A 21,685-nucleotide genomic window follows, 5' to 3' on the forward strand; every position below is an offset into this window, starting at 1 on the left:
TGCGCAACTCCTCAGCAGCTGGATTTGTGATTTTGACATCTTCTCATGGGTTTATTAATGTTCATCATTCTGCTTTTGAAAAAAAGGTTTGTATTGCATTGTAGCTCTCTCTGTTGTCTTCAAGTTAACTTTTGGGTTTATTCTGCCTCAAATAAAGGCGTAAGAAAAAAATAGGTTTTGGTATGGATGCAGAGGAGCCTATAGGGAGCAGAAGTGTAAAATTGGAGAAATAGTAAATATTTTGTTAGAACTTCTAACACTTCAGATTTTTTTTAATGATGGCCTTAAACTTTTATGGTTAAGCATTTGAGATTACCTAATGTTTTGCTCGTTATTGATTATACAGGTATAATAACTTGACCAGCATCTGCATTTGAAAGCAATCATAATGTTCATACCTGCTTTCTTAGCCCACACACTGGGCTGTTGTATGAAGATCTGTGTAGATAGAAGATTAGCCCATAACAGATTTTAAGACTTTCCCAAGAGCACTTAGTTTTTAATATTAACGCTTCAAAATTTGAGAATGAGGGACGATGAAAACAACTTGTAAGTTGACCATATCTGCATTATTTCTGAAATTCTTTATAAATCTTTTTAACCATAAAGAATTCATTAGGTTGTCTCCATATTGTCTAGTTCAAGAAATCTAAAGCTTTTTGTGCTTCAAGTTTATAACCATTTTTTGCTGTTTGTAAACTGTTCATAAATCATTTTTTGCTATTTATAAACCATTTATAAATGATTTTTTGCCATTTATAAACCAATACAACTTTTTTTTGCTGTTTATAAATCATTTTTATAACCATATGTGTCTCAAGATCATTCTTTATGTAGTTTACATGCAGTGTTCTGTTGCAAAGTATTTTCTCAATTTAGAAATGAGCCTTGTGAAGTGTTTTTAGAAAGCTTTTTGATTTCAAAGTGAGTGAAGAGGCTTTGTCATCTTTTTTTTTTTTTTTTTTTTTACCTGTGTTCCAGGCTGTGTACATGATCAATCATAAGCTATTTTCTTTTCTTGAAAATAACTTGATGCTTGATTAAAAATTGAGTTTTTAGGACCTACAGAAAAGATGAGTATCCTGAAGTAACTATCTGCATTGGTCCATTTGAAAGTGTCAGTGAATTTGCCTGTTTGCTTGGTTTTAGTTTCCTGATACAGCTATTTGCGTAAGTGTCCTTGAATTATCTAGGCATTGGGGCTCTGTATAGAAAACTGAAAATCATCAGCTACAGTCTATGTGGATCATAGATAAGGTAGCTATTAGCATATCTGATGTGGAATGCTTGATTTATTTTGACATTTGCATGGTCCTTTCAGGATTTAAATTCTACTTCTCCAGGTTATGTCTTAAGCACAAGAGGCTATAGAGATTTCTGGTTTTTTAGTAGTTAAGTGGAACTATCTGTAAGCTGCATCATACTGCTAAAAATAGTTTGCAGACTGTTTTAATCTCCAGGAGGTAATAATTAAGCTCAATACAGCAAAATACTTTTCTTTCACAGAAATTTTACTTCTGAGGAAAAAATCATGCATGTCTTTTTGCATATTTATGTACCTTGTTGTTCTGGTAAACCATGTAAAACTCAGATCAAATTTGCATGTAATAAACAACCACCGCACGACTTCATTTTTAGTGGCGTTAGAACTGTTTGCTGAATGCAGACCAGCAGTTTATGCTCCAACATCATGCTCAGTGATATGGGGGGGGGGGGGAGAGAGGGGCCAGGGAGTAAATTAGAGGTGGCATGAAGGCTGGGGAGTCGCTTATCTACTATGTACTGTAAAATTTGCCTTTTTCCAGAGGAAACCACTGTGGGAGGGATCTTCAGGCTTCAGTGTACTCTGTGTTAAATGCTAGTCTGACTGATGTAGATCTTAGCAGCAAAAATACTCTAAAAATTGTTATCCTATTATGTTATGTAGAAGTACTTGCAGACTTCTTATACGAGGAAGATTTTTTTTTCCTCCCCATAATCTTTAGTATCTTTGCCATTTAGAGATTAAAAATTCCATGATATCCTACGGTGAAATGTTAAAAGTGCTTGAAAGTTATGGGCCTTTGAAGAGATAATCTTTGATCTATGATATTACCATATTATTTCCCAGCAGAAAGAGAACTGTTTTCTTCAAATCCTCAAGCTTTGAAGCAAGCTGCAATGTAGAAAATAATTTGAATCTTATTAGCTAGAAAAAATGCTATCTGAGTTATGTTTGGTTTGTTGCTACAGGTTTTTATAAACTCTGATAGTTTCAAAAATTATTAGAGATCTGGGCACTTAAACTGTCCAGGCAGTAAGGGTTTCTCTATAAATCTTTACTATAGGCAGTTTAAATTAATCTTGTAATACAAGTGTTTTCTAAACCTGTCATTCTGACCAATCTATATGCAAGGTACTGAGCAGGGGAGAAACACCAAGTGTGTGTGTCTCTGCTCTACTTCCATTGTAGGCTGTCTTGGGGTTCAGTGGGAAACCCCAGGTTTCGTGTTCTACCTACTCTCCACCTGTTGATAATGTCTGGTTGATAATGTCTCGCTAGATGACGTGTGTTCAGCTGAATCCTGTGTTACTAAATTGCGCAACATGCACAAGTAGTGTCCTTTTTTGTTTTGGGTAAACTTCAACTGTGTGTAGGAGTACTAGATGAGAGTGCTGTAGTTGCTCTTTTCTAAGAATTGCCAATCCTATGGGAGTGTAATGGCTTTGTATTGGTTAGAAACACTGGAAAACAGTCTTCTACAGGCCAAGTATTAGGAGAAAGGGAAAGTAATTTTAGAACCCAACAACTTTGTAACAGTTGCTATGGCAAGGGGCACATAGAAATGAAAGAAAGCAGCAGTTCTGGTTTAATCTCCTTTACCCAGGAGCTCTGCCTTGTTTGTCTAAATACAAAGAGTTCAGATCTCTCACTGGGGATCCAGTCCTCGGGTCTTGAATGGCAGTGGTTTCACAGCATCATGAACACTTCCATAGTTTGCTAATTCTTCCTGGGATTACTTGTTGACCAGTAGAACTGGGTCTATAGCCTTTGGGCATACACAAGCATGAAATCGGTTGGTCAGCAGTCAACAGAAAGCAGTTGCACAGGTGGCATAAACTGCCCTGTCTTTTCTCATGTTTTGACGGTTTCAAATACAAAGAGTCGGTGCTTTTCTGATTATGTATATTGTCATAGTTTTGTTGTAAGGGTGATGGGGTCTTCTTAAAGCAGATCTGTTTTATTGTGGAGTACTTGTGGAGATAGCGGGGAGAGTCACCCCGTTTGTCACACTGCTGTGGAATGGTTGTGAATACTGCTCAAGGGGAGAAAGCCTAAAGGCACACTGGAAGTGATGGCAGTACAGAGCATTGTCAGGAATGGGGAAAATATTTCTTTTCAGTCAGCAAAAGTTTGAGGGAACAAACATTTTCAAGTTCCCTGGAGATCTTCAGTTGTTTTGTAATAACTTTTCTCCACCTTGTTTGGCTTCTTATTGTTCCCAAGGGTTTGGTAGTAGGTCATCGTGAAAGCTGGTTATGCTCAAAATATGTTTGTAAAAGATCTTTGTGCATGTAATGAACTAGATGTATACAACCACTGCATCTGTTTTTCTTTCATAGCAACAAGGAATTGGTCGGCCAAGTGTGTACCATGCAGTGGTGGTCATATTTCTAGAATTCTTTGCCTGGGGGCTCTTGACAACTCCAATGCTAACAGTAAGTATCACTGATAGCTGTTGTCTTGGCAGTAATAATGAACGTTAATTTGCTAATTCCTAGGGATCGGGGTTTTAATTTGTTTTACACTTCCTGCTTACCTCATTAACTGAATTTCAGGAGTCCTAATATTCAACACTGCAGTAGTATACTATAGCTGAAATCTGGGCTGCTGAAAGACTAAAAGATAGTGAAAATTAGCAAAACATTGAACTGCTCTTTAACTTTTATTTGGCTTTTAGAGTAACAGTAGTTTAATGTATTGATGAAAGTGTCTCTGAAAATGTTGTTTTCTATTAGACTTAATAGTTCAGTTAATCTTCCAGTCATAACAATTGAATAAACTACTCATCCCATAGTAAACTTTGTGTGCTATTGTGGCCTGGCTGTTTTGCCAGCTTGTAACTTGAAGTAAAATATAAAGGCTTTCATCCAAGAAATGGATTATGTAAATACTCAATCTGTTCTGGAATGCAGTTACTTTCCAGATTAATAGATAATTTGAATGTTTGGTAATAGAAGATGAAACCTTCCATATAATGACTTGGGTCTTATTTGTTGGAATCAGACCTGCCTGAGAGAAGTCATCAAAAGTCTGTTAGTGCAGTTTTTCACCAGATAATGCCTGAGAGCACTTTGAATACATGACAAGCAAGGTTTTGTGGGATTGAAACACCTTGGAGTTAATTATTTGCCTTCCCCAAACTCCAAATAAAATAATCTCCACAACTCTTGAAAAGTGTTTGTCTAACCTTCCTAAAGACAATCACTGATCTTTTAAACTTAGCTTAATGATAAATAAGTCCATATTAACAGTTAATAAATTTCCATAAAGTATGTGTCTCACTAAATTACCATGCTGTGTGCTGTCTTACTATTGTCAAAATATGGGGAACTTACTGGGTGGTCCTTCTGATTCTTCTTTTTCCTCTCCTTTTTTTCTTAACTAAAATGCTCAATTTCAAGTTGCCCTAGCTTGTCACTTCTCATTTAAAGGGATAATGTGCAAATAGTAATTGTTAAGCAGTCTTCAAAAAACCCCGCACTGTTAGGTGCGTTCTTCAGTGGTGTATTCCAGTTGAAATAGTTGAAAACTCCATATGAGTTTGTACTGTTAGTCACATGTAGCTGAAATGTTGGTTCTTGAAATTAGTATTTGTCATTGCATGGTGTCTAATGGGAGTGTTATGAAATGCTTCTAATGTAAAGATAAATTCTTACTTTGACTGAAGCATGTGGAACAATCACAGTATTGCATGTCTTGTATTTTTAATTTTGTGCTCCTCTTATGTGATTTTGAATACTTATGAGGCAATGGCATGAACTGAAAACCTAATTCAAAGCACTGAGTTGCATATAATGGTGTAGTTTACCTTACACAGGTATAAATTATTTATTTCTGTGTTCTTGGGGTGATCATCTTTATATGTAAGCAGCTTTGCACACACTGAAAGGCTGCTGTTTGTTTTAAATAATTTCAGATCTGGTTTGATACTTTGCACTGTTCTGTCTTGTGGTAACTTACCTTGGCCTGCTGATCAACCAGCAATACTAGTACTAGTCATGTAGAGCTTTCTTATGAGCAAGGTTCAACTTTGAACTTCCAGCTGCCCACTTTTGTTCAAGCAGGCTTATTGGATGGGAAAGACAGAAATGGAAATGCCTGGCCTGTTGAACATAGCTTATGGTAACTCAAGTTCTTTGTGGTTGTTTTGTGGTTCTCCAGGTCATTGTTGACATTCAGTCATATTAAAATGTTGGGTTGTGTATTATCAAAATAGATTGTATGTATACTGTGATAGTTGACAATATTTGAAGCTCATTTTTGAGAACACTTTTTCACTCCTTTTGACGTCTGTTAGCAAAGCTGTAGTGTTTCTTATGTGACACTATACTTAGAGAAGAAAAGATTTAAAGTGTTTATAAAGCATATAAAGGCTATTTTGCTCACAGGCTCTCCAAAGCTTATATTCATTACTCTTGTTTATGTACTTGTAAGCCAGTATTAGTAAATCACCATAAGCAATCTTAGTCACTTAATGGCATGATCTGTCTTCAATGTAATCTCTTTTGGAGTATGTAAATATTTCTATTGGTAGAACTTGAGGAAGGCAGTTGCTCCTACCAGTTTGTCAACCTGCATTTTTCTTGTCTATAGAGTAATAGAAATTAATCTCAAAAGCTTGAACCATCAGGAGAGGTTGCTTCCCAGGAAAAATCCTGGGAAAAACTTTATAGAAAGGTAATTAGATTTGACTCTGTGAGCTTCTTGCTTCCTTTTTTTTTTTTAGACTTGGAAGACATCTTCCAAGAAGACCTCTAATTTGAATCCTGACTTTTTTTCTTCATTTATATCATAAGATCAGTGGTCAAACAGGTGCAGAATTGTTTTAAGTATCTAAACAGAAGATGAGACCAAAACAAAGAAGAGATGTAAATAAGCAGAATTATCTGACCAGGAGTTAACATGGGAACAGCTACCTTTGTTAAACTTACAATTTGAGAATCTTAGTCATCCTTGAAAAATGATGCTGACACTTTTCAGTGACATTAAAGTATTGTGTTTCGTCAGGCTAGTGGCTCTCTCAATATGCCTGTAAATAATTTTTTAGTTGTTGGCACTTATCTATAGATAAAAATAGCAAATGAATTTAAAGTGTGTGTGTATACACACTTTGATCATTACAATAGCTTTTTTAATCTACACAGTAACACCTGTGAGCCTTTTATCTCTCTTGCATATTTATGGTAAATCTGTTTAATATAGATTAACATGCTTGCCCTTGAATTAAGTCTGCTGGTAAAGAACCTTAAATTAATTCATAGCTGTACTTAAAGGGTTCGTGAAACACTCATAACTGTTGCTAGTATTTATAAGCATCTACTTGTTCATCAGAAGTGTTTCTTACGGCATGACTACTGAATATGTGCAGTTTGTTGAGAAACAGTTTTCTCGGTGCCCTTTACGGGCAGTTGGGAATATAATATTCTTTTTTCCTTGACAATTATGAATCTCATTTTCACTCTTAATTAGTAACAATGATTGAGTCAATCATTGGAGGGATTATCTACCTCAAACATTCTGTGATTTGTACCACATGAAGATGCTTTTTGCTTACATTGATCCCCTTTCTGAGCAAAGTATCCCAAACCAAACTATCTCTGCAGTACAGTTGGTCTGTGTGAACAGTGAGATTTATGACAATAAATTTATATTAAACATTGTTAATATTTTCTTGTGAAGAGAAATAAAGAGTATAATTCTGGGGTAAGATACTTCCTTAACATCGCTCAATAGAGCTATCCTGTTTTACAAATCAAATTTAAACTTTGAAACAACTTTCTCCTGTCTCTCCTGATTCAAATATTGCCTTTTTTCCTCTGTCAGGTCTTACATGAAACATTTTCCCATCATACATTTTTAATGAATGGTCTTATTCAAGGTGTTAAGGTAAGATTTTTTAAAACCTCTGACCTAAATATTTTATGTGTTCCTACATTTTAATTTGTCTATCCTTCGTTCTTCATGAGAACATCCAAAACACCGAGGATGTAGTTAATTCTTAAACTATTTTTGTTATAATGGTTGTGTTCTTGCATTTAGTTCAAGATATACTACATCTTGAAAGAAGTAGAATGTTTCTCAGAAGTTTAAATTCCTTTCATTTGAATAGCTACCTGTTGTAGCTATTGTAATCTTGGTAAGGACCCTTCTGAGAATGGAGCTAGTTTTTTAATGTCTGCTTCCAAACGATGATTTATGTAAAAACTATATTAATGCAGCCATGATGATACCATTGAGATAAAAAATTAAGCACTTAAAAGCTGTGATCTTATCCAAGATGTGGTATAAAAACTAACTTTCATCAGAGTTGTTTATTTTTTTTCTCTGATATTTTTAAATCAATTTTATAGCATGCTGTGATGGCCAAGGTATTCAAGGCAGCTTATAGCTTGTTTCTCCCACTGTCACAGAGTGGTTTGCTGGGATTGTTGCCACAATGTAAAGCTTGCAAGATTTCTCCACCAGAACTAAAGTTTGAAAGTCTGTTTTTTGTTAACTATCTTACAGAGAGGCTTCAAAGCACTTAGTGTAACTTACGACTAAGTTAATTTATAGTACCCAGAAATTATTTACCATTGTGTTCTGTAACAAATTGAAAGTGTTTTTAGCTGTAAGAACATGATGTCTTTAGGATGGACTTGCTGTCTTGATATTTTTCATTGTCTCAAACTGAAAAAGGACATTAATTTTGCATTTTTCTCTTAGAAAAACAAAGGTCATGTTCCTTTTGGTGTTTTCTTTCAACTGTGTTCATTCACAGTGCAGTATAACTATGAATATAATTCATAGTGATACTCATTGTGAGTGGAGCATTCCCTATACATTTTCTACAGAGCGGATCTGTAGAAAATGCATTAGTACAATGGTCTAAATGTATGTATTGCTCTAACAGGTGTAATAAACAGTCGAGCGTAGACCAGAGTGAGCTTGCACTTCAGTGTCCAATATTTTGTTTGAAATGCTCTTTATGAAATGTCAAAAGTGTTTTGTGACAGCAGAACATGTTAGTACATATTCTACTGAAGCATGACTCTAAGGAGCAAAAATATTAATTTCAACTAAGGCATCTAACTATCCTAGGATCTGGTGGTCTGGCTTTATAGCTTTTGCTCTCAGTTTACTAACTGAAATAATTGGAATTTCAACTGTTTATTGGGATTTGGCATAATCATGATTTAGCACAGTAGTTTGTACACATGTTAAACTTGAAGGTGAGTATATAGGAATAGCATTCGTTACCTAAAGTTAGCTGGAGTAGTCTTGCAGTCTGTTAAGGTGCTTACAGAACCATGTATTTAGTAGTGTTTGGATTTATGGCAGATCTGGTTGATGAGAGAAAAATCTATGCATCTGTTCTGAAGGTTTTGCACTTAACAAACCTGTGAAAGGCTTTGCATATTTTAATTCTGTGTAATACAGAATATATTTGAGGCCTAGATCTAGGACTTTTTGAAATGCTAAAAAAATCTATTTGATCCTTAGTCAATGTTTTCCATGACAACTGTACCTGTAAGTCTGACGTTTGCCACTGGAACGTCATTATGTTGTTCCCCTGACTCAAGTTTTCAAGCTTGCTCAAATGGTCTTCATAGTTCTTGCAGTCTACAAATGTCCTGTACATGAGAAATATAGAATATAAAGCAATAAGTGTTCTGTTTAATTTGTTTCAGAGAACAGTTACCCAAAACTCTCCCTGAAGATAGTCCAAATTGGAGGGGAATTTGGTTTTGGGATCTAGCACTAAATCTCCAGATAGAGGCTAAGATGTCCTTGGTGAAACTACAGTGTAGATTTTGAAGATCTTTAAGAAGCTTTATCAGTCTGTGATAATTTCATATTAACTTAAAGTGATCTTGAAAAATACATGCTTCCTCTTTTTTTTATGCACTCAGGTTTAATAGATTTGAAACAAAACATCAGAATCACAGAAAAGTAGAAGAAATTGTGCACTATTTCAGTTGTCTGCAATTCTGTGTTTAATTTCAAATCAAATCACAATTCTAGCCCTTTTTTATATTGTGCTTAAAGTGAAACTTGGAAATGTAAATATAGACATATTAATTGTTTTTGTTCTGTCACAGGGTTTTTTGTCCTTTCTCAGTGCTCCGCTAATAGGTGCTCTGTCAGATGCATGTGGAAGAAAATCTTTCCTCCTTCTTACAGTTTTCTTCACCTGTGCCCCAATTCCATTAATGAGGATAAGTCCATGGTAAGTGGTACAGACTGCAGCAGTGAGCTTGTCAACGTAGAAGAAATTCAGTCGAGGTGTAGTTCGGACAAATGGAAGAGGGACAATAAGACAAGAGAAAGCCAGTTTTGTTCCAAGATGTGATTGCATTACTCTGGAGCTTTTCTGTTTAAGAGGTCTTAAAACTGCATACCTTAAAAGCAGAAATTACAGAATGTGATTTAGTTACTGTATTCACACAAGTATAACAGTATATGAAATGGTTTTATAGCCCTGTTTAACTCAATTTTAAGCTCAGCTGTTACTTTTTTTTTTTTTTTCCCCTGAGGACTGACAATGCTGTCATAAACATATTCCTAAAGCTAGATGAACTTTAGAATTTATTGACCACAGAAAAGTCTAATTGCTACAAGTGAAATCTTTTAACTCTGTGACTAGGCAACTTTGAAGTCTTAACTGAGCAGAATTGACTTGGTTTCATTTTCATTTATGTTCATTGTGAAACGTAGGACAATTACAAAAGACCTTTGTGTACACTGAATGCATTCAGAGTTCAGCTTCCAAAGCATTTTATATATGAAAGTTTATTTGTTAACTGTTTGAGAAACTGAATTATAAAAAAATTCCTTTTTCATAACTTAAACTTTCTTCTCCTTTGAGAGTGTGAAGATTTATAGGTACCATGTCCTGAAGGAGCCACTTCTTTTAGGCTGATTTAAGTAAACAACAGAATATAAAAAATTAAAAGGCTGTTTTCCTATATTTAAGTGAGGCTGCACAATAATTTTTCTCCAGTAAAGTTTTATGTTAGTTCTTGAGGAGCACTTCTCATAGATTAAATACAAACTTGCTTGATTAGTAAGAGAAAAGCAAGAGGTCTTATATTAAACTTTCTAATTTTTGCTTCTAAATCATTAGGTGGTACTTCGCTATGATTGCGGTATCTGGAATCTTTTCTGTTACCTTTTCTGTAATATTTGCCTATGTAGCTGATGTAACACAAGAACATGAAAGAATTACAGCCTATGGACTGGTAAGATACACTAAAGTTGGAAAAAAGGTCTGATTATGACCTCTGTATTGAACTTGTGTTTTGATGCGCAGATTGTTTCCTGATTAATGTAGTGAGGTTGATAGAGAAAGGAAGGAACCATGCATCAAGGCACTGTATTAGAGTTTGGGAAATCTAATTCAGAGTTTTTACTGCTGTGCAGTCTGCTCTGTGCTTGTAGGAACAGAATAAAAATTTGACAACTTTACCTGCACAGAGAGCATGTATAACAAAACATACTTTAAATTTTGAAGGTAGAACATGAAATGTTGTTAAAGGCAATGCAAGTTATTTAATGCTTGATCTGGCAGTATCTTTCCACCACCTGTAAATTGCACTTTCACTTTACGTGACTTCTTTTTAATGTAACTTTGTATAGTCCAAAGAGGCAGGAAGGGCAAAAATGCATAATACAATATTTTTAGTAACTCAGTCACAATCTTTCTTAATTTGCAAGAGAAGAAAATAGTTCAGCTAATACAAACAAGTAATAACATAATATGATTATAATATGATTATAATATAATAGCATATAACATAATACCTGCTTAGTTTGCTTTCCTGACTCTGTATTGGTGTAGGTTTTGGAGGCCCATTGCCAGATGCCCTTAGACTTTGAATGTCATTTATCCCTTCATCCTCTGTGCATCTCTTTTCAGCATGCAGACAGATAGATTCTGGAAGTTGATTCTCGGCTGACTGTACTGTACTTTCAGATCTTGAGGTTTACCTTTCTTTTTAGTCTTAGGGACATATGATTTATCAGATGTTGATTTAACAGTTAAGAAAATAAAGGACCTAATTCTCTTGAACTATACTTGTGTGTATTGTAGCATAGCTCAAAAGAGGTTTAAAAGTTCTGGAATTTCCACTTTATTTCTTCTGCCTAAAGAGAGGTCCATAAGTCTATTTTGAGCATATATTTGCCTGCCTTTAAACAGTTTTTTATTAACAGAAACACTTTTATCTAAAATTCTATAAAGACAAAAGTGCAGTTATTTTAAAGAGGTCTGTATCTCTTTATAATCAGTTTGTTTGTTACACCTTTTCATTAATTTTTTTTTTCTGCCTTAGTATAAAGCTTTATTTCTAGCTCGTGTTCTGATTCTATGAAGTAGTTATGCAGAGTGTTTTTATTTTGGGGTCTGCAAGAGTGGTAATTAAAAACCCAAACAAAATACCTTTATTTTTACATCTTCTGATTATTATTATAGTGAAATTTAAGTACAGCACCTGGTTTTTCATCATGTTCTGCTGTATGTGAATATAGTAAGTGATCTGTTAGTAGCTGCATGTCGCTACAACATAGTATGAAGCAATACAGCAGTTGTTGAAGTTGTCATAGCTAGCCGTCTCCTAGTTTGCTGTGCGATCCAGTGCTAGCTATGTATTTAAAATGAAAACTGTTAACAAAGGCATTATGTATTATTCTATGTATTACCCAGAGTGTCATGGCTCAGGTTAACTTAGGCATTTAAATGTGCCAACAGCTTCTTAAGTGAAATCTCATCAAATTTGTAATTGGAAAACAAAAAACATTTTAGTCTATTTAAAAGTAAGAGCCAAACTTGCTCTTTGACTGCAAGTCCTGTCTTGTATGGTGGGCTGTGAAGGATAAACTGGAGGCTAGAGAAACCTTATTTGGACCCATGTTTAATGTCATACGTGATTTGATTATTTTTTTTTAACTTAAATTTTGACTGGTGGTTTTTTTAGAACCACACTTGTGGGGAGGGGTGTTGGTGTTGAGCAAGTTACTTCATTTTTTTTGCAATGGCAGAATAACCACTTCGACAAGCCTATGAACTGTTCTTGTGCATAGGTATCTGCCACCTTTGCAGCAAGTTTGGTAACTAGTCCTGCTATTGGAGCATACCTGTCTGCCAGCTATGGAGATAACCTTGTTGTACTGGTGGCCACATTGGTGGCTGTTGTGGACATCTGCTTCATCCTGCTAGCTGTACCAGAATCTCTGCCAGAAAAAGTGAGACGTGCTTCATGGGGAGCTTCTATATCATGGGAACAAGCAGACCCTTTTGCAGTAAGATGCACTTCAATAAGTAATTAATAAATAATTTATGATTAATTATTATTAATAATAATAATAAATTGAATTTTGTAAGGTTGAGAAATCTTTAATCTTATCGGTAGCTTGAGAGTTCAGTATACCATAATCTCTGTTCTCTGGTCTTGCACAAAAAGATCTAGCTAAATGTTAAAAACCAAAACCAAACAAAACCAAACTTCACAGATTAAATGATTCTTGAATTAGAAACAATGTGCTTTACTTTTCTAACTAATTTACCCTTTTTTATTGTAAGAGAATTCTTACACTGGTACAGCCCCCAAGAGCTGATATTTGTAAAACTTTTCCATATTCATATTATACTTTGTACTTTTAGTTGGTAATGTCTTTCCCCACTCTTGAATTCCACTTTTGGTTATATGTGATTTCTTTTTAATAGAATTGATCTAGGAAGCCTAATTTTTCTAAAGGTGTATGTAGGAAGGGTTAAAACATACCATGCTTGTTCATTTATTCACAGTTACTCAGCTAATTTGTGTTTGTGTTACACCTTGATATCTTAAGAGAGGAGTGATTGTTCTTCATGAGATACATTCTGTTGGGAACCGACTGTGAATGTTGAGAGATGAGTGACATGCCTGAAGGGCTGGAGTTAAAGAATTTGATTTCCACAATTTATTTGTAACTCAAGCTAATATATGTTATGGGTGAAAAAAGATAAGAAATGTATAAGCAAAAATACTCATCATGTGGAAAGAGAAACAGTTGTAAGGAGGCTATATTATTTGCTAGCATCTTTCAGAACAGATTATTATGGAGATCAATTAGAAGATATTATGCATTTCTTTTAACATGATTCTGTTTTATGTGAATACTTGTAATTTGGCACTGAATATTAGCTTCAGAAATCAAACGGAAGCCTTGCAAAAGAACTGGATTCCACAAACTGTACATAACAGAGGGTTATTTCTAACTTAAAGTTCAGCTTAACTGTTTCCATATATGTTTTTTTAAATTCGTATGGGTGGGTAAAAAGGGATATTAAAGAAGTGAATATAGCTTCTGCTTTCTTTATGCTTTCATGAGACTTTATACAAATGTTCTAATGCTTGTTTTGTTTCATTGTTTTACAGTCTCTGAAGAAGGTTAGAAAAGATTCTACAGTTCTCCCGATCTGCATTACAGTGTTTCTCTCCTATCTGCCTGAGGCTGGCCAGTATTCTAGCTTTTTTCTGTACTTACGACAGGTAAATGTTGGTGTGTTCACATCTTATTAAAGATGTTTACATAACTATTACCTAAGACTTCTTTTTTTTTTTTTTTTTGGAAGACTTTATTTAGGAACCTGCTTTCTGCCAAAATAAATCTTTAAAAAAATACAGGCAGGATACTTTGCTAAGCCAAGAGCTGAATAACACTTGACTCCTGATGCATAAACCCTGACATAGCTTAAGCGTGTGTCCATAATGTGAAGCAGACTTTCTTCACATTCAGTGCCACAGTTTGTATGTCTCAAGGTGGGATCTTGCCTGTTGAAGAGCTGTTGTGTCTGCAGGAGGGGATAGAGTACTTCTATTTCCAGACACATGAGTTCCTCTGTCTCCTTTTTTTTAAGGCATTTTTTCTTGCATGGATTTCTTGGCAAGGAGTATTCTTAGAAGTGGGTACTTCTGTATGGATTTAGATTATAAGCAGGGATCAGTGTTTTCTTTGAAGAATATACCTCTTTGCTAGTGATTGTCCTGAACTGTGTTTGGCATTTCTTTTATGTATTTTCTGCTTCCCTTCAGATTATAGGTTTTGGATCTGCTAGCATTGCAGCATTTATAGCTGTGGTTGGCATTCTGTCTATAATAGCTCAGGTAAGTTGTATTCTTTCTAGTATTTTATTTAACAGTACAAACTGAATGCCAAGGCATGCTCTTCTGACTAGTAAACTTGTCTATAAACTTCTTATGTGTTTTTAACCTTGCATTCACTGAAGGTACATATATCATCTACATAAATGTCTTGCTTTAAATCTGCTTTCCTTAGAAATACTGGACCTGGGCATCAGAAAATGAAACCAAAATTCGCTAAGCTTAGTTTAGTAAATTTAATGGAACTCTGGCTTTAAATGGCTAAAATAATGTAGGAAATTTGTTACTTAATACAAAGGTTACCTAATCTCAAAGGGAAATGTGTTATTTTAAGCAAAAGTGATGTTATTTGCACCTATTCAAGTGGCTCATGCTATCAAACTTGCATACAAATGATGCAGGTGTTGACGTGGTCTGTCAGGGGATACTTAGGCTCAGCGTGGAGGCTGAGGAACTGTGAGGCATTCGTATATTGTTTTCCTACCTCTTAATTGGCAGCAGTGAGCTGTTTTTTGGACAGGTCCTTTATGCCTTCTAGGAATCGTACTGTTTCTGTGATGTGATCTTTGGTACCTTTGAGTAGCGTCTGTCTTCCTGCTATGATAACAGGAAGAGGAATAGCACCTGCATTGTGCTATAACCTTGTTGCTGTCCATAGCAGAGTGGAGGTCTCACTGTGGAGCAACACATTCCCCAGTGTCAGTGGTGTCCCTTGTTATCATTACAAGTCATTATTTTAATCCTTGCTCTGTGGTTTGTTCTGATGCTTTTCTGTTCACACACATTTGCCAATCATATTTATTTGAACAAGTATTTTTGCTAAAAATCTCTAAAATGTCTGCCCTTCTGGTTCATAATTTTCAGTGTTAAAATGAGGAAACTCTGCATTGATTTTTGAACTCTTTGAAGAGTGCAGCTTGTTGAAATAAGCTTTGCTTCATAAATACTAATTTGTATTGAAGTGTTGGATATCTCCAGATAAAACTGATCACATACACATAGAGTTACTGTATTTTTTGTTATTTAGCTTTCAAACTGGCTTTGTCTAAAAATGAGAAACAAGAGAACTACTATGAGGAAGATGTACATGAGCAAGGACGTATACTCTACTCTGCAGTCCTTCTGGTTCCTTTTCTCTGGCTTTTTACTGATGCATTCCTGAGTTTCTCATGTTAAAGAAAAACATGCACTGTTAACTGAATGAAGTTGTCTCTACAAATGTTGCCTTACTAGGAACAGTCTGCTTCTTGCCATGAATGCATTGCTGTTGTATCTGAATTGGGACCTCTTTCCCCTCAGAATACTTCTAACAATGAAAAATAGTGGTCTTCCTTTAGGATTAGTTTCCATGTACAAATGAAGATGTCATACAAGTGGTGTAAAGAGTCAGCAGAAAATGTAATTAAAGATGCCTTGGAATTGGCCTCGGCCAAATTTCAGTGGCTGTGGTTGTAGGTTTTAATTGTAAATTTGCATAGTAATTCACATGACTTAAAGAGATTACTTTTTTCTCTGCTGTTTTTTTTTTTCTTTTGTAGTATTTGTAGATACTGGGAAATTCAACTCATATCCAGCCTATACTATCTTAACTCGATACTAGCTTTACTGTGGTAGTCTGTAAAGAAACGCAATTGTAAAGGTGGAAACAAAAGCCTGTTTACAGTAGAAGCAGGCACTGAGATATAATGTCCACAGAGAAGGCAATTCATATGCTTCTTGATGTCCTGAAGTAGAAACTCTTTGAATAATTAAGAATGTCTGTACGTCATTTTGGACTAAATACTGGGGAAGTAAGAACATGAGTAGTGTGAAGTTCCTCAGTAGTTGAAATTGCTTCTGAATTTCTTTGTGTAGAAGGAGAAACTACGTTAGCAATCTGGCTTTTTAAAATGACTTCTGGATTAACCAATTTCTCTTGCAGACTGTGTTTCTCAGTATCTTGATGAGGTCAATAGGGAACAAAAATACAGTTCTTCTTGGCCTTGGCTTTCAAATCCTTCAGTTGGCTTGGTATGGTTTGGGATCTCAGTCTTGGTAAGTGCACATTTTCATAGGTATGTGCCTGTTAAGGAACTGAAAACATTTTTGCAGGAAATTTATACCACTATAAATTATACCACTAAATAACATTTAGTTCCATCGTCATGAGTATATATATGTTCTGTGAATTAAGCATTATCATCTGCATTGCAGTACCAAAATTTAGTCTTGTGTTTTGCCCATGTAGAAATGATAGTGTTTTCCAGGTATGTAGTGTAAGTTGCAAGCTAACAGCCCTTTTGAAAAAGAAGTCTTTGCACTGTTTTGGTCCACTGAGTTTTGTGTCTACAAATGTGGTTAAAACTTTTTCTTAAACTCACAAGCTATAGAGCAGTGTGTTTTCTCTCCAGTAATTCCACTAGATCCATTCTAATCAGTTACTGGACCTGTACCTATTTCTTTTTTCTCTAACATCATTCTCTTGTTGTAACTATATTTGCTCTTGGAAACGATCTAGAGCCTCTGTTGTTGGAAAAACTGTAAGTAAAGTGAACTGGAACAATAAGCTGGAATAACTTTTGATTTTCACCATTTGTCCTACTGGCAGTAATAAACATTTGTTCTTTATCAGAGCTCCTCCTAGTGAATTGTACGAGTTAAAGAACTGCCTCACTGGGCCACCTTGTGAAATTATTCCTTTGTACAGCCTTGGGAGAGGCCTGTGCATCACTTCACTCCCGCTCCCTTCTTCTCTGTTGTAATAGCTAGTGTAGAATCAAATGCACTTCTGTTCCAATAAGCTCAGAGTAATTTGTGGGAGGGGAGCAGGAAGAAGGGTCTGACCAGATAATTTCCAGTCTTGAGGTACTCTTAAATGAGGGTACCCTCTTTGTGGCCCTTTTTGGGGGCGTGGGGAGTAGTTATATGGGCTGTCTCATTTTTAATTCAAATTATGCATTTAACGCAGGATGATGTGGGCAGCAGGAGCTATAGCAGCAATGTCAAGCATTACATTCCCAGCAATCAGTGCTCTGATTTCACGAAATTCAGAGTCAGATCAACAAGGTGAGCATTGAATTTCGGTTTCAGCATCAGACTCTCTCTTGGACTTGTCTGTCCAGAGAGCAGAACGCTTATCTAGATGTACTTTTCAAATATGTTGATGAGTAATGAGTTTCTTTGGTAGTAGCTGTGGAAGCCAGCCAATCTATGTAGAAAGGAAGGAGATAGACAAATTTATCAAATTTGCATTGCAAAATACATGGTTTCTGTCTGACCAATTACTTCTACCTTCCTGTAGAATTGCTACAAAAGCAACAGAAACATTTGTGGTTATTTTTGTGTTTTTTCCTTCCTTGTTTTTTTATGAAAGGTAATATTGTGTAAGTAGATACTGATTACTAATGTGACAATAGTGTCTTTTTAACAGAACCAAGAACAAAACCAAGTCTTATCAGAGTAAAATAAGCCTATACAAGAAGCTCTATTCTGTGTGGAAAAGTTGGCCCTATTTGCAATAATGCTTCAGCTTTTTAAGGAGCAGAAAAAGAAGTTTAAATAAATAGTTGATCTGAGATGACAGAAAAACCCATTGGTATTGATGTGAAGGAGAACGAAAAATCAAAAGCAGATCTTCATTTTAAATGAAGTGAGGGAAGGCTCCGTCACAAAGTATAGCACTGATGTGTAATAACTGAGTTTAAAGTTCTCTTTAAAAAAAAATCCTGTTCTTAGGATTTATATGCGTCGATCTTGCTTTAACATTGTACAACTTGAAGTTAGATAATGGGAGGTGCAAAGGAGATGCAGCTCTGGGAGACAGATTTCAATTGAGTTTGAAAGGTGCAAAAGACAGAGTTTTATATGGCTTTTTAATCATTCCCCTCTCCCCTGTTTTTGTTCCGAATAGAGATATTTAAAAGAGCTTTAAAAGACTTGCTTTCTATTTATGCCATGAAATCATTTAGTTAAGTTGATAAAAGTCATTGATCTTTCATTTTATATATAGGAAAGTACCGTTAATAGCTCAAGTATACAATAATTTCTAGAGTGAAATTTTGCCACCTAGTGGCATTGAGATTTTAAGTTTACATGTCAACATACAAAGAAAAAACTTGGAGAACTTTATATTTGGCATGTTTTCTTTCCTTCCATTTACAAGTTACTGCCTTAAGAAGGAAGGGAATACACAGACTAGTAACCTTGTAAAAAGTGTTCTGTAGATTTGTAATCTGTGAGATCATAAAGAAAATTTATTACAATGTTGTCACAATCGCTTAATGAAGTTGAAACAGAAATACAATCACAAAGCTCTGATTAATCAAGCTTTTAAAATAATCTAATGTAAAAGTGCACCAATGTAATATTCCAACTTTGCTACAGTACTGCTGATTTTACTGTCCTGAACAAGTCAGTTGGTACTTAAATCCTGGTTTTAGATTGGTGAAGGGAATAAATCTGTCACAGTTTGTGCATGTTTTGCCAATAGCAACCCTTAATACATAGATATATTACTTTAAATTTCAGTTGAAAATAAGTTGAGCTAGTACCTCGCTTAGCACTGCTTTCTTCATTGTAGGCTTTAGGTGAGAAAATTAGACTTGCACATAAATTTAGTTATTCATATTCAAAACTCATATTGCTTATCATAGAATGAATGTACAGTGACAGAACCATGGTCATGCAGACGATTATTTTAATCCAGCAAAGTTGTCTTCAGTGTATGTCTTAAGGTCTTAGTATGTAGGAATAATTGAGATGTGCAATTTTGGAATAGCCATGAGAATACACTCAGAGCTGTTGACTCTGAATGTTAAATCTTGATTTAAAAAAAAATAATCATATTCTCATATTTTCTTCTTTTTTAGGTGTTGTCCAAGGAATAATAACTGGAATAAGAGGTCTGTGCAATGGCCTGGGACCAGCACTGTACGGCTTTATTTTCTTTCTCTTTCATGTGGAGCTCAATGAATTGCCACCTGACCAGACTTCTGAAAAAAAAGCAATGCAAAATCCCACTGATGAGGTAAGTTTTAATATTGGGTGTGAGGTTTGCAGTGTAGAATTCATAAGCGTAAAAATCCATCATTTTTGGCTGATTTAAAATCTGATGTCTAATTCTTGAATTACTTCATTCTTACTTGTCAGCTTTATTGAATTATTAAGATAGCTCATAATTTAAATTTGGTAGTACATATTTAGATTTACAGTGTTAGCAGCTTTGATTTCAGTATTCTAACAGAATCAGTTAACTTCTTTTGATGTAAATCTACTCAAAACACAGCTGTAATGTTGAATTTACAGCAAAACACAAATTTTTGACAATAGAAGGGTTATTTTTGTAACTCAGTCAATTGTAACAAGTTTGTCATTGAAACTTACAGCAATAGGTAAATTATTCACATATACCGCAATTCAGTATACAGTTGAGGTACAATTTTTTTTATTTTTTTTCTGCCCCAGTGGCAATAACAATGCTGTTCATCATCACCTTCCTTACCTGTATAAAACTTGAGGGGGAGAAGTCAATCCTGTACGACATTTCTTTGAACTCCCTTAAGTCTTTTCTTTTATGTCTTCCGTCTTTGTCTCAAGTCTGTGTTTTTGTCTGCTTTGTTTGTTTCCTGTTTGGCTTCCAAGATACCAAATATATGCTTACCAGAATTCAGAGAATCTTACGGACCCTTTCTTTTTTTTTTTAACTTGAGTGCTCTGATCTCTTCAGCTACAATTTCATTGCTTTTTCAAAATACTATGAATGGACTTCCCAGAGAGCTGATGATCTTTTAGACTGTCATTAAGCTGATTAAGAACAAATTAGCTGAATATGTAAATAACTGATGGCTGTTAGTGTGGAAAAAACTGTTTGTTGTTCATCCCCTAGTCCGTGTATCTTTCCAGATATTCTGTAACCAGTGCTTTAACGTGTTGCTCACAGCTGTACCTATGGTGAGGTGCTCCATAATTGCTTACACAAACTGAGTAGAGTTTCAGAGTAAAGGGGCAAAGGCACTCTTTATGTTGTATGAAAAAAATACTATAATGAAATAGGGGAAAACCTTTATAATTGTGATTTCAAGTTTTCAAGAGCTTTATCCTGCTTCCACTAGTTAAAATTTCACTCAAAAACTCTGTTTTTTAAATTATCAAGTCACATAAACTTTTCCTGGGGAAGGGGGCGTGCTGGCTCTTTGAACTTGTGCACACATTTCTGTTACAAGTAATGTCAGTATGTTCTGTTACTTTAAGAATATCCATGTGGGTTTTTTGTTGAAGTAGCCCACGAGTATTACAGTGGAACTGATGTTGTAGATGAGTCAAAACTTTTGTTGTGGAATTTTCTAAAGCTTGTGGTAGAAGTTCCTGTGCTGAAGGCTAATGTATGAGCTTCCTTATAAAATGACGATTTTTCTAAGCTGTAAGTGTAAATTAAATGGTTCTTTCAGACATACTTGTTTTCTTGAAAACCTACTTAATAAATAGCTAGACATTTTTTAGTTAACAGTACAGCAAAATCAGTAAGTATTTGCATAATTAAGATTGCTTTTTGTTTTAATTTCAGTGGGGCAGCTTTTATGTTTAATTGTGTATGTACTCATAAGCTTTGTTAAATGTCTGTAATTACATCTCTCCTTGTTAATAGCTTACCAGGCACCTAACATGTAAAACTATTCAGGAACATATATATTCAGGAACATAACAATACTTTTGGGGTTTTTTCCTTACTAATTCTTATGTTCAAGTCTAATATAACAGTGGGAAAGAACTCCACAATTTGAATATTATATAGCTTTTTAAATTTATTTAAATTTATTATTTTACTTGTCAGATATAAAGTCTTCTGTGTTCACTGATGGACAGAGTGCTAAACCAAATAGATATAATGGTTTTGTAAACCTTCAAATTCAAACAATGGTGACAGGAGAGTCTGGATGCAAATTTCAGTTATTTAAGGTGTGGAGTAAATAGAGGAGAAAACATCCTACTGGTCATTTCTGTTTGTTTTTTTTTTAAAAAAGCTCCAACTTTTTTTTTTTCCTTTTTTTGATTTGCCTTTAGGTATTCATTTGTGTTACTCTAGAGTACTAGGAAGACTAGAGGAATAGGATTTTACTGAATATATCTTTTTTTTTTTTTTTTTTTTTTTTTGAAAGTGTGAGGGGAAAAGTAATTCTTGGTAGTTTTGGTTTGCAACTGGTCATCAGTCTAATGACTAATGCGATAATTTTCTGCAATAATTTTTATTCCAGAGAGTATGAAAGCATATTCTCATCCACTTTTCTCTCTTAGACTGCATGAATGCTTGAGACCGTGCAAT

The 21,685-nt window shown here is 34.9% G+C and overlaps 1 protein-coding gene across 2 annotated transcripts in view; it reads left to right on the forward strand.

The window, feature by feature from the left end:
* Window positions 1-21,685, forward strand: part of MFSD14B (major facilitator superfamily domain containing 14B) — a 25,057-nt gene that overhangs the window by 112 nt on the left and 3,260 nt on the right. The window contains exons 2-11 of one of the 2 annotated variants that reach the window (XM_014947648.1): window positions 3,604-3,699; window positions 7,088-7,150; window positions 9,346-9,473; window positions 10,371-10,485; window positions 12,326-12,544; window positions 13,663-13,776; window positions 14,320-14,391; window positions 16,310-16,422; window positions 17,336-17,433; window positions 19,236-19,393. In XM_014947648.1, the coding sequence (XP_014803134.1) occupies window positions 3,604-3,699; window positions 7,088-7,150; window positions 9,346-9,473; window positions 10,371-10,485; window positions 12,326-12,544; window positions 13,663-13,776; window positions 14,320-14,391; window positions 16,310-16,422; window positions 17,336-17,433; window positions 19,236-19,393 (1,176 nt within the window). The remainder of the gene's footprint in view (window positions 1-3,603; window positions 3,700-7,087; window positions 7,151-9,345; window positions 9,474-10,370; window positions 10,486-12,325; window positions 12,545-13,662; window positions 13,777-14,319; window positions 14,392-16,309; window positions 16,423-17,335; window positions 17,434-19,235; window positions 19,394-21,685) is intronic. The other variant, XM_014947649.1, reaches the window with a different exon arrangement.

Source organism: Calidris pugnax, unplaced genomic scaffold (genome assembly GCF_001431845.1).
Source record: "Calidris pugnax isolate Ruff unplaced genomic scaffold, ASM143184v1 scaffold156, whole genome shotgun sequence".
NCBI lineage: Eukaryota > Metazoa > Chordata > Aves > Charadriiformes > Scolopacidae > Calidris > Calidris pugnax.